Source organism: Gossypium hirsutum, chromosome D06 (genome assembly GCF_007990345.1).
Source record: "Gossypium hirsutum isolate 1008001.06 chromosome D06, Gossypium_hirsutum_v2.1, whole genome shotgun sequence".
In the NCBI taxonomy this organism is placed as follows: Eukaryota; Viridiplantae; Streptophyta; class Magnoliopsida; order Malvales; family Malvaceae; genus Gossypium; species Gossypium hirsutum.
This window is the reverse complement of record NC_053442.1, coordinates 41456874-41468854: the sequence shown is the minus strand read 5'-3', so window position 1 is coordinate 41468854 and position 11981 is coordinate 41456874. Positions and strand designations below refer to the sequence as shown.

At 36.9% G+C, this 11981-nt stretch overlaps 1 protein-coding gene across 1 annotated transcript; it reads left to right on the top strand.

Moving 5' to 3' along the window:
- Positions 1-8579: 8579 nt before the first annotated feature.
- On the top strand, positions 8580-11981 carry LOC121218490 (putative receptor-like protein kinase At4g00960). Its single transcript, XM_041095733.1, has 7 exons — positions 8580-9614; positions 9691-9825; positions 10018-10133; positions 10261-10471; positions 10574-10811; positions 10953-11103; positions 11188-11981. The coding sequence occupies exons 1-7, from the start codon at positions 8777-8779 to the stop codon at positions 11518-11520; spliced, it is 2022 nt and encodes a 673-aa protein (XP_040951667.1). The 5' UTR covers positions 8580-8776; the 3' UTR covers positions 11521-11981.

Sequence of the window (11981 nt, the reverse complement as noted above, 5' to 3'; positions counted from 1 at the left end):
GCTCTTATTTGACGCACTCCCCTCTATTGCAAGAAGTAACTCAATGGAATCTTGAGTATATTCCTAGAGTTTGAAAGAAATGAAGGCTCACATTTATTTGCAGAAAATCCCTTAGAGATTATTAGATAATTGTACTTATTTATTTAGTTTTTTTATCAAAAAAAAAATTAAGGAAAGAAACCGTCCATTTATTTATCTCTAATATATTATTATTATTACGACATAAAGATAAATTTAGTCAAATTGCTTGCTTTTTTACGAAAATTTTTATTAAACTGTTAAAATTTTAATGGCATCAACGTGGCAACCGTATGACATTTTATGAATGCTTCATTGTTAAGATGTAAAATTTTTTTAAATGTTATTATGAACTTTTTTAATTTTTTAATTTTTAAATATTTTTATTAATATTTTTGAATTTTTATGAATTATATGTGGATTGTCATGCTATTGGGCACATTGATGTTGTTAAAATTTTAACAGTTAAGTCAATTTTTCCATCCAAATGTAAGTAATTTAACTAAATTTTAAAGGTTAATGACCAAAATGACAAAATAAGTGAATGTTATGGGCTAAATTTATCATTATGTCGTCTATAATATATATTTAAAAGGAAAAGTTTAGAAAAAGAACTTTTGAATTGACAAAAATACTCTTTAATATTCATTTAATTACTAACATAACATTAAATAAATAGTTTTTTTTAAATGATACAATTTTTATTCATTTGAACCATGCTGTTAAGAATAATAAATAAAATCTTCTATAAAAATAATAGATTAAATCATATAAATATTTTTTTTGTATAGTAGAGTTCTTATAGGTTTGGACTACACAATTAACTATATTAATTATTAATAATATTTTATTTTTTATTAATTATAATTTAATTAGTGTTATAGTCATATACCAATTAAATTTAAGATTTATCATTACAATAACATTCAATAAATGAAAATTACTAATATTGGTAAGTTTGAAGTGCCTCAAAAATAATGGAGTACTAAAACATGACTTTTCGAAAAGAAAATTTTAACTCATAGTCAAATGACAAAGACACCGAAAAGTGATGAAGATCATTTTAATCAATAATGAGATGAACTTATAATATTCACTCATCATCATCACACATTTATTTAGTTTATAATACATATTATACTAAATATATTTTAAACTCACATTTATTCACCTTCCCTATAATTGTCCAATTTGAAAGATTCCTGATAGCTCTTCCAACCAAGCCCCTTTCAGTTTGCCTACTTTTTTCTTGAGTGTAGTTAGAATTTTCTTATTTATAGCCTCCACTTGATTATTGGTTTGCAGGGTTTTCATGAAGCTTTAAGCCAAGGATGTCCAGAGATCTATACACAATTTCATGAACTTTCTTTGAAACTGTGTGTTGTAGTCTGTGATAACAGTACGAGGTATCCCAAACCTGCAAACAATCTTTATGACTCTACTTGCCTCTCTGTTATAGTTGTCAGAGCCTCTGCCTTGACCCATTTGGTGAAGTATTCAACAACTATTATAATGAACTTTTTGTATAGCATGGCTATGGGGAATGGTTTGATGATGTTGACCCCCCATGTCGCAAAAGGCCAAGGCCCTGTCATGATTTGGATTGGTTCTGCCGGTTATCATTGTATTTTGGCATTTCTTTGGTAGGGGTCACATTTGCAGACCATGTTTTGGGTAGCTTCGTAGATAGTAAGCCAATAATATCATTGTTTGATTATTTTCTGCACTAGAAACCTACCTCCTAGATGGTCGCCGTAAATGCCCTCATGGATTTCTCTCATGATATATTCAGCTTCTGATATAGAGAGGCATCGCAGTAGTGGGTGTGAAAACCCTTCTCGGTATAGCACACCCTTTAGAAGGGAGTATCGCGCTGCCTTGTGTTGTTGTTTTGTGAGCTATTTTCGATCTTGGCTTTCCTCTTTACCACGAACGTGTAGATTATAGGGGTCATCTACGTTTCTTCCTAGGTTGTGGAAAGCACTTGGGAAAATCATAGCTTGGTATTTTTCCTCTTTACTTAATAGTGATAGAGGATGCCAACTTTGATAGAGCATCCGCGTGCGTGTTGTCGTTCCTTGGAAGCTGTTTGACGTCAGCTTTATCTAATCCCTCTAGTAATTGAATTGTTGGTGTATATATTGTTTTAGTGTGGGTTCTTTGCCCTCATACTCATCGTGTATTTACTTTACCATGAGCTGGGGATCATGTGTATGGTCAAGTTCCTGGCACTTAGTTGGTGCGTTAATTGTAGTCCCAAGATTAGCGTTTCGTATTCGACAGTGTTGTTTGATGTTTGGAATCCAAATGACAGTCCATATTGCCACCCATTACTCTCTGGGTCTATCACGAGTATGCTTGCCCCGGATCCTATTCTGCCTACGGAACCATCAACGTAAATCATCCAATCTTTTGGTTTATCTATTGTTGATGCACTTCCTAGTGTGTTTACTATTGGTAGTGTCTAACAACGAAAAGCAGTTTTAGTAAAAAATGTAAAGTGAGTATTGTTTCTCCGCAAAGTGTGAGAATCGTTAGAGTGGTAATTTTTCTCGCATAACGTGTCATTCATTAACTTGCTAATTTTCACTAATATTCACATATTACATTATGTCAGCGAGGTACTTTACTATTCGATGTTTCAAATTACATTCTATGTTACTTGTTGTATTTTCATTTCTTTCGAACAAGCGCTCTACCATGAAATCTGCCAACACCTGCCTCTTTAATATCGTCCGCGGGGTAAAATCTATCCCGAATTCTACAAGTTTGATATTCCATTTTGTTATCCTCCCTATGGTGTTTTCCTTGGCCAGCATCTCTTTCATCGACTGGTTAATAACCACAATGATTGGGTAGGCCTATGGGTGTAGCTTGCGAGCTGCAATGATTAGAGCATAAATGCATTTTTCTATATTTGTGTACCTAAGCTCGCCATGCTGAAGGACCTTGCTGACATAATACACTAGAAATTGGAGGGTGCTTCCGAATTTGACCAAGACAGTTACGATTGTTTCTTCTGATGCTACTTGGTATAGATAAAGCATTTCTCCCGTTTGAGGCGACTTTAGAAGTAGGGGGAAGTAAGGTACTGCTTTAGTTGTTCAAGTATGGTTTGACATTCTTCGGTCCATGAGAAGGGTGTCCTCAAAGCCCAGAAAAATGGTATGCACTTGTCTTCCATTCTAGAGATAAATCTATTCAATGCCACCACATTACCTGTGAGGCGTTGAATATCTTTTATAGTTCCCAGTGGGGGCATTTCCACGATAGCTTGAATATTTTCTAGGTTCACATTTATTCCCTTTTCTGATATTATTAAGCCCAAGAACTTGCCAGCTTAGACACCGAAGGCGTACTTTACGAGGTTAAGCTTCATAATATGGGCCATCAGCGTTGTGAACGTGTCAGATAAGTTTCGTGCATGCTCCTCCATGGATTCACTTTTTACTAGCATATCATCTACATATACCTCTAGACTGCGGCCTATCTACTCTTTGAATATCTTTTTTACCAACATTTGGTAAGTTGCACTTGTATTTTTAAGTCCAAATGGCATAACTTGGTAACAGAAGAGACCTTCCTCAGTGATGAAGGTTGTCTTCTTCTGGTCGCATCGGTCTAATAGGATTTGATTGTAGCCTGAGAAGGTATTCATGAAGCTTATGAACTTGTGCTCGGCGGAGGCATCCACTAGACGATCTATCGATGGCAAGGAGAAACTATCTTTGGGGTATGACTTGTTCAAGTTGGTAAAGTCGATGCACATCCTCCACTTTCTTATTGTATTTTTTACCATTACCACATTCAAAATCCAATCCGGATACTCCACCCCCTAATAAATTCTATGACCAACAGCTTGGCAAGTTCCTGTCTTATTGCTTCGATTATGTATGGTGCAAACGTTCTCTTCTTCTATTTCACAGGCTTCGCCTCTAGGAGTACATTTAATATATGCACTATTACCCATGAATCCACGCCTGGCATATCCGTTGCAGACCATGAGAAGACATCTGAATTCCCCCTAGAAATTTAACCAGTAAATCTTTTCTTATCCGCTCAGCGTTGAAAAAATTCTAACTGTTCTTTCTTTATTGCCACAAAATAACTGTAGGGTCTCCGTGTGCTTTGATACTTCGAGTTTTGTATCTTGATGTTCTTTCCTTACATCTAGTTCGTCCAAGTTGATGGCTTTACTTCTCGGTGGAAGGTTGTTTTGCTTGCCTCAAAGATAACATGTGACACTACCTAGCCGTGTGTTGGTCGAATCACAAGAAGTCAAAATCGGTACTTATCAAGAACTTGATTTTCATACAATAGGTTAGCATTATCATCTTCACCATTCACATAATTGGTCTACCAAAAATGGCGTTATATACCATCAGGTGATCGACCACATTGAATTGGACACATTCCATGGTCATGTGTTTACTGTCGCCCAGAGTGATCGGCAATATGACAATGCCCTTTACTTCGACAAGATAGTTCACGAAGTTGTACAAAGGGCTGGTTGTGGATAAAGATTGTTCTTTTAAGCCATTTTCTTGTATGCTCTCCAAGATAGGACTTCTACTGCACTGCCGCTATCGACAAGTATCCTCTTGACTTTAAACCCTGCGATCTTAATTGAAACCACCATTTGGTCGTTCACATATTCTCGCAGATTAACTCATTGTCACCACTTCCGAACTCCACATTCAACTATTCTTAGTGTCGCGATTTCTTTGAGGTATTGAGCAACATCACATCACCCATGTGAGCTAGCCTCTTTGTGCTTGATTGCATCCACTCGTTGTTTGTGCCTACTATTACATGAATGGTTCTTCGTACCCTTTGTTTTCCCTTGGGTCTGATCCCTACGAACTTTGGCCCTGCTACAGACCTCTACAATTTATGAACTCAACAAGTTTTCCATTTTGGATAGCTCCTTCTATGACGTCTTTTAATTTGAAGCAATCTTCGGTCTTATGTCTCATATCATCATGAAAAGTATACCTGTCCTTAGAATTTATCCTTCTACCGACTTCACATTGAGAACGATTTAGAAAGGATCACAGGCTCTTTATATGGTTAAGAATGTAAGCTCGCATGGTATTCAATGGGGTGTAAGCTTCGAACCTACCTTGGGGTGTAACACCTCGCATGCTCTTGTTGGTGTCTCTATGGGTTTCTAACTGTATCATATTGGGCTAAGGTCTTGTACGGCCTATCGACCCTAACTCAAAAGAACTGATTGCTAAAGGATTGCCTAGTGCACTATCCTTCTCTGTTAATGGATTGTCTATCCTCCCTTTGAAAACTAACGCATAAAATCCTCTTGATCTATTCGCCTTCTGCGAACTTATGAGCCTGTTCATATAGGTTAGCTAGGCTCTGCAGCCTATTATTCATGAATGGGTACTGCTTATGGTCGTTCTGCACCCCCATAATGAAGGTATTTGTTGCCCATTGGTCTTCTAAGTTCTTTGTATTGAGTGTAGCTGTATGGAACCTCTTTATGTAGTCTTGGAGGGACTCACCCTATCGTTGCTTCACCGAAATCAACCCCATAGGTGAATTCATGATTGTTCAGTAGGTCCAAAATCTTCCTGAGAGCATTTGCCTTAGCTGTGAGAAGTTGCGAACCGAGCCTTGTGGAAGAGAAGTATACCAATTTTTGGCACTTGCTTTTAGCGTCATAGAAAAGGCTTTGCATTTGGCGGTGTATGATGCTTCCAACACATTTATGTAGTTGTTATATTACATTAAATGGGTTTGTGGATCCCTTCTTCTTTCAAACATATCCTTAGGCACTTTGAAGTCACGAGGCTGGCCTACTGCTGTGATTTCGAGGGCTAGCGGATTGTTAGAATAAAATAGCCAGTCCATGTCTTGCGACTCTGGGTGCAAGGCCCGCACATCACGACAAAACTCATCCATCTCATTTATCCACTTTCTCACCTGAGTGCTAGAGGCTTTATCTTGGGTGGTAGCGTTTCCCTAGGATCCTGAGTTATCAACACATGCCTTTCGGCATAGTTCCTCATTCTATCTTAGCAACTCCTATTGAAATTCTTGTTGTTCTACAAACTATGCCTTTTGTGCCACCATCTACTCCCTCATGAATTTTATCTGCTCTTGGAGGGCCTGGAGCTACGACATGGGTGGTTCTTGGTTAAGGGAAGAGGCCTTCTCTGACTAGAGTAGAGATTAAGGTCCAAGGAAGAAGAAGGCCCCCGATAGATCGCATTGTCAAGGTTTTTGACCTATTTGCAAACTAGGTGGAAAACAAGTCTGTTTCGTCATGTTGGGGGTTAAGACCCAATGCTCCTACTTGATCGAATGAAGGGATGAAAGGAGAGGTCTCGTCGGGATGAGTTATTTTTCTCTTTAGGTTGAATAAAACTGAATCAAACTAGAGAAAATTTGTCAGTCGGAAGTAGTCCACACTTATTGCACCAATTGTTGAGTAATATTCTCTTGTGTTGTATTAAGGGAAACATGGGTATTTAAACACATTCCTAATGCTACTATTACAACTCACAATAGGGCCCACTATTTTGTCTTGGCCTTTGGGGCGAGGGCACTGACATTCCCTGTTCCTGGTGCTATCATTCTCTAGGTCTCCTTTAGCTTATTAGACGCTTTCCTGCGGAGCACGCGGTCCTTTCTGACCCTGGGACTGACTCTCCTAGTGAACTTTGCACCTGTCAGTCACAAGCGGGGGTCCTTTTCGCAGACATGACTCTTAACCTCACCCATGCGAGGTTTACACGAGCTTTCTTCTTGTGACCTCATTTGTGTGAGGCTTACGGGAGCTCTACCACACGAGCTCTCTCTACAAACATCTTGCATTCCCATGGGGTCCTCAACTGACTGTGCCTATAGGTGAACATTTTTTTTCAGGTCGGAGATCCGGATCCTATAGGTCACTTGGACTATCGGTTCCCAAATCCTAATAGATATATAAGTGAAGTGCAGTGTGTAACACCCCGATACTAGACTAGATCGTTGGGTCCTAGTTATGGTGTGTCGCATTCATTATCGGAATAACTACGAGCAATTCACATTTAAATCATACAATTTAATGATAAAATCAAACAATTATACATCTAACATGAAATACAATCATTCTCAGGCTTCATACGAGTTTACAGAAGCTCAAATACTATAAAATAATTAGCTATTGCATCTCATATAAAATCTTGTGCAATCATAACTAATTCATTAAAATCACTAGCAACTTAGCATAACGTACCTAGTTTAAAAGCATTTATAGTTCATATCCTTTTAGCCATATCCAAATACCAACATATTTAAGGCAATGAGTATAAACACATAATTATATTAGCATAACATACCTAGTTTAAAAACATTCCCACACGCCCACTCTTGTGATAAATATATTAGATATATTAATAATATATTTTATTAAGTTAGTGTCTCGAGTTAATTCAACACCAATTTTATATAGATAATAACACTATGATAAAAAATTTAATTTACGTTTTAAATTTATAATTTCTACACGTATACTGATAGGATTTAGAAATCCATTCATTTCCTTTTTAAGATAGGTGGCTGGAAAATGTCTGTTTGAGACGAAACAACTATGGACGGTAAGGGAAGCATTTTCCATGAGAAAACGGGTCAAGTTTACTCATTATTGTATTAGCTGAAGAATTCATGGCATCCGGACAAACTTGGAAGAAAGTGTGGGCAAATTAGGAATGGCCTGAATTAGCCCTCCCTCCAAGATTTTTTAGATAGATTTATTTTACCATTTATTTCTCTCTTCGCAATTAATATTTTGTTTGGTAGGAAATGTGGCTAAAATAATCCGAGAACACATCTTCCTCTGTGTATCTTTTAACTGCCGGTGGTTTTGAGAGATGCAATGTTGAGTACTCGATAAATGTGACAAGAATAAGGTTGTACCTATATTAAATAAATTATTATTTATAAGGTAAAATTAAAATTAAAGAAAATTTTGTTTATGGTCTTTCTTTTAATCTATTATATTTATAAAATTGTTATTTTAATAAATAAAATTTATGTTAGAAATAAAAAATAGATATTCATTTATTTATAATTTTGTATATATTTTTTATAAAATTTTAAATAATTTTTAAAATTTTTAAAATCAAGACTAATTTGATATAATATTTAAAGTTAGAATTAAATTTATTTATTTTTTTAGAAGTAGGACCAAATTGATAAAACCTATAAAAAAATTAAAAGATTAAATTTATTATATTGATAAAAATGACCTCATCAATATTCCCTTAGCGATTTAACATAGTGATTAAAATATTAAATTTAAATTATCTAATAATAATAATAATAAATCTCACCAACTAAAAAACTGTCACAATTTATGTAGTTTACCTTTAAAAGAATTTCAATGAGTTTTGGATGAATTAAGCCTTTTTGGACATTTTTAGATACATTTTATATTGTTTGGTAGTCTGTCTTTTAACTGTCAAGTTCAACCTCCAGCTGTGGCGGGATTGCAACACCATTACGTTCAATTGTCAATGAATCCAAAAGAAGATTGTCCACTAACCACACCTTTCTTTCTCAGATAGGTAAGACGGAGTAGTTAAAGACCAAGTTTCGTTTGACTTTTAAAAGCTTCAAGACTTTTGCTTTAATGAGCGCTCTTTGACTCTTTCTGCAACTCAATCCCCCACCTCTTCTCTGCCATGAAAAATCTGGAATAATAAGTTCCCTCTTCTTTCTTTTGGGTTTCATTTCCTTCAAATTATACAACCTCAAAATGTGGGTTAAACTTACAGCTCTTTCTTCAATTCTCTCCCATCTGCTTATCTGCATCAGTCTTGTTGAGGCTTACATAAGATGCTATGACACTGGTAATTTCACCATAAATAGTACCTATGGTAAAAACCGGGACCTTCTTCTTGCTTCTCTCCCACCTAATGTCTCTGCAAAAGGTGGTTTCTTTACTTCCAATTTTGGCCAAAACGCCGACAAAGTTTACGCTCTTGGTATGTGCAGAGGAGACTCTACTCCTGACGATTGTTATAAATGTGTCAATTCTACATTCCACGAACTCATAGCTAACTGTCCCAACCAGAAGGAAGCCCTTGCATGGGGAGGGAAACCATGTCATGTACACTATGCAAATCACTCGTTTTATGGAACCCCGCAGGATCTAGGAGTCCCTGATGCACGCTATAATACGGGCGATATCACATTTAACTTAACAGAATTTGATACGGTTTGGGAGAGTTTGATGGACACAGTGGTGAGAAACGCTTCCAACGGCTCTTCTACTCTTAAGTATGCAACTGGGGAAGCAGATTTTACAATAACCCAAACGATATATGCGCTAATGCAGTGCACTCCAGATTTATCATACCAGAATTGTGATTTCTGCCTAAGGCAATCCATAAGCTACTATGAACGCTGTTGCCATGGGAAGCAAGGAGGTTATGTTCAGAGGCCTAGCTGTTATTTCCAATGGGATTTGTATCCTTTTTATACACCCAATGCTTCTACTACTTCTCCATCCTTGTCTCCTCCACCCTCACCTGTTAGTCCTCCACCCCCAGCTGCTAGTCCTCCGCCACAGTCGGTGAACACAATCAAAAAAGGTAACTACCGATCTGCTAGTCGGCATGCTGGTTTCAGGAAGAAATTGATGTGAATGAAAAGTTGTTGCTTGTGCAGAGGAAGGTGGCCACCGTTCATCCCAGACCCTAGTCATTATCATTGTTCCAATTGTTATCTTGGTGGCAGTACTTGTCATACTTGCAGTAGCTATTCTCCGTAAAAGGATCGCGAAACCCAAGCAGGATGATCAAAGTAAGTTGGTCCTCTACTCTCTTTTGATGTACTTCTTCCAATGTTTAAGCATGGTTTTATACTTTAGGAAATAAAAATGAGCAAAAAAGTTGCAAGTGCTTTCTTCTCTTGTTTTCATTTGTTATAACTTTTTTTTTTGGCATGAGACCTCCTTTAACCGCAAGCCTTAATTCGTTCTGTGTCAACCTGCAGATGCCAAGACCCGTGTAGAATCGTTGCAATTTGACTTTGATGCAGTAAGAGTTGCAACAAAAGACTTCTCGGATGCAAACATACTGGGACGAGGTGGATTTGGTCCTGTTTATAAGGTAATTTAAGATTTGGAAAATTGATAAATATATGAAAGTGAAGCCTCCAGTTTGATGGCTTCCAAGAAATAATAGGAAATAAAAGTTGGTGTTTTCTATCATTGTTCTTTGTTACAAATACTATCAGGGTAAGCTTGAGGATGGACGGCAAGTAGCTATAAAGAGGCTGTCTGAAAATTCGGGACAAGGACAACAAGAATTCAAGAATGAAGTGATGTTATTGGCGAAGCTACAACACAGGAATTTGGTTAGGCTTCTTGGTTTTAGCTTGGAACAAAAAGAAAGGGTTCTCATCTATGAGTTTCTGCCCAACTCAAGCCTTGACAACTTTATATTCGGTATGGTTTAATATATTTGGTAGAATGCCACTCAAGTCATGCTATAGAGGTGAAAAGTTGATAATCTCTGGTTATTACTATTAAATTCATGATTAATCGCAGATTCAGTAAAGCGTTCGCTACTAAGCTGGACGAAGAGGTACAAAATTATAAACGGAATAGCTAAGGGACTTCTTTATCTTCATGAAGATTCTCAATACCGAATCATCCATCGCGACTTAAAAACAGCCAACATATTGTTAGATGAAGAGATGAATCCTAAAATCTCAGATTTTGGAATGGCGAAATTGTTTACGGTTGATCAAACTCGAGCTGACACAAGCAAAGTCGTTGGGACCTAGTAAGCATTTAGAAGGATTTGTTTCTACATGTTATTTGTTAACTTTGTGATATCTAAAACTCAAAGATCCTAAGCATTAGCACTTCTTCTAGAGGATTAGCTACCATTTAAATTCATTCATTAAGATTTATTTGTCCGCAGTGGATACATGGCTCCTGAGTATGCATGGCATGGACAATATTCAGTTAAATCCGATGTTTACAGCTTTGGAGTGTTGGTTTTGGAAATCATTAGTGGTAAAAAAATCAGTAGCTTCTCCAACCAAGAAGTGGGAGACTCTCTTCTAACCCATGTAAGCTGCATACTGTGGTTATGGTATTACTGGATTAGAACTTGCTAAAACACTATGTAAGTTCATATTCCTCGACTTTTGCAGGTATGGAGAAACTGGAGTGAAGGAACTGCTTTAGAAGTAGTAGATCCAATCCTGAGGGATTGCTCCAGAATTGAAATAATGAGATGTATCCATCTTGGGTTGCTTTGTGTTCAAGACAATATTGCTTACAGACCAACCATGGCCTCTGTGGTTCTCATGCTTAGTAGCTATTCCACGTCTCTTCTAGTGCCATCGAGACCTGCATTTTTCATGCATTCCACCATGGAGACAGAAACGAAGTCTCAGTCATCCTCACTCTCCAATCAATCTAAACAAGAAACCGTTCAAGTCTCTGTCAATGAAGCTTCCATTTCTGAACTAGATCCTCGATAAAGTTCGAAGATGGGTATATTGACACAATTTTTTTAATAAAACGGGGCCGACTTGGGATTTGAAAAATGAAAACGAATGTGGGAGCGGCCATCAATCTTTTTTTGATGAGGTGTGATCGGGTCACATCGTAAAACGGTTATTTTTAATAAATAGTTTAGATTTATTAAAACAATGCTTTTGATCTGCGAAATTCAGAAAAATAGGTTCGGGAGTCGGTTACGTACGAGGAAGGATTAGCACGCTCGTAACGCTAAAAAATTGGTACCTAGTTGATTAATTAGTGTCTCGGTTTCGAACGCTGAAAATTTGAAGGGAAATTTAAAATACAATCCTCTTTTCATTAAAATGCTTGAATAAATTAGGAAGGGAATTAAAGACCTACTCGTCTTGAGGTAATGAAATATCACATCTCGTAAGTTAAGACACGATATTCCTCACATTTGAGAATGAACTTGAATTTA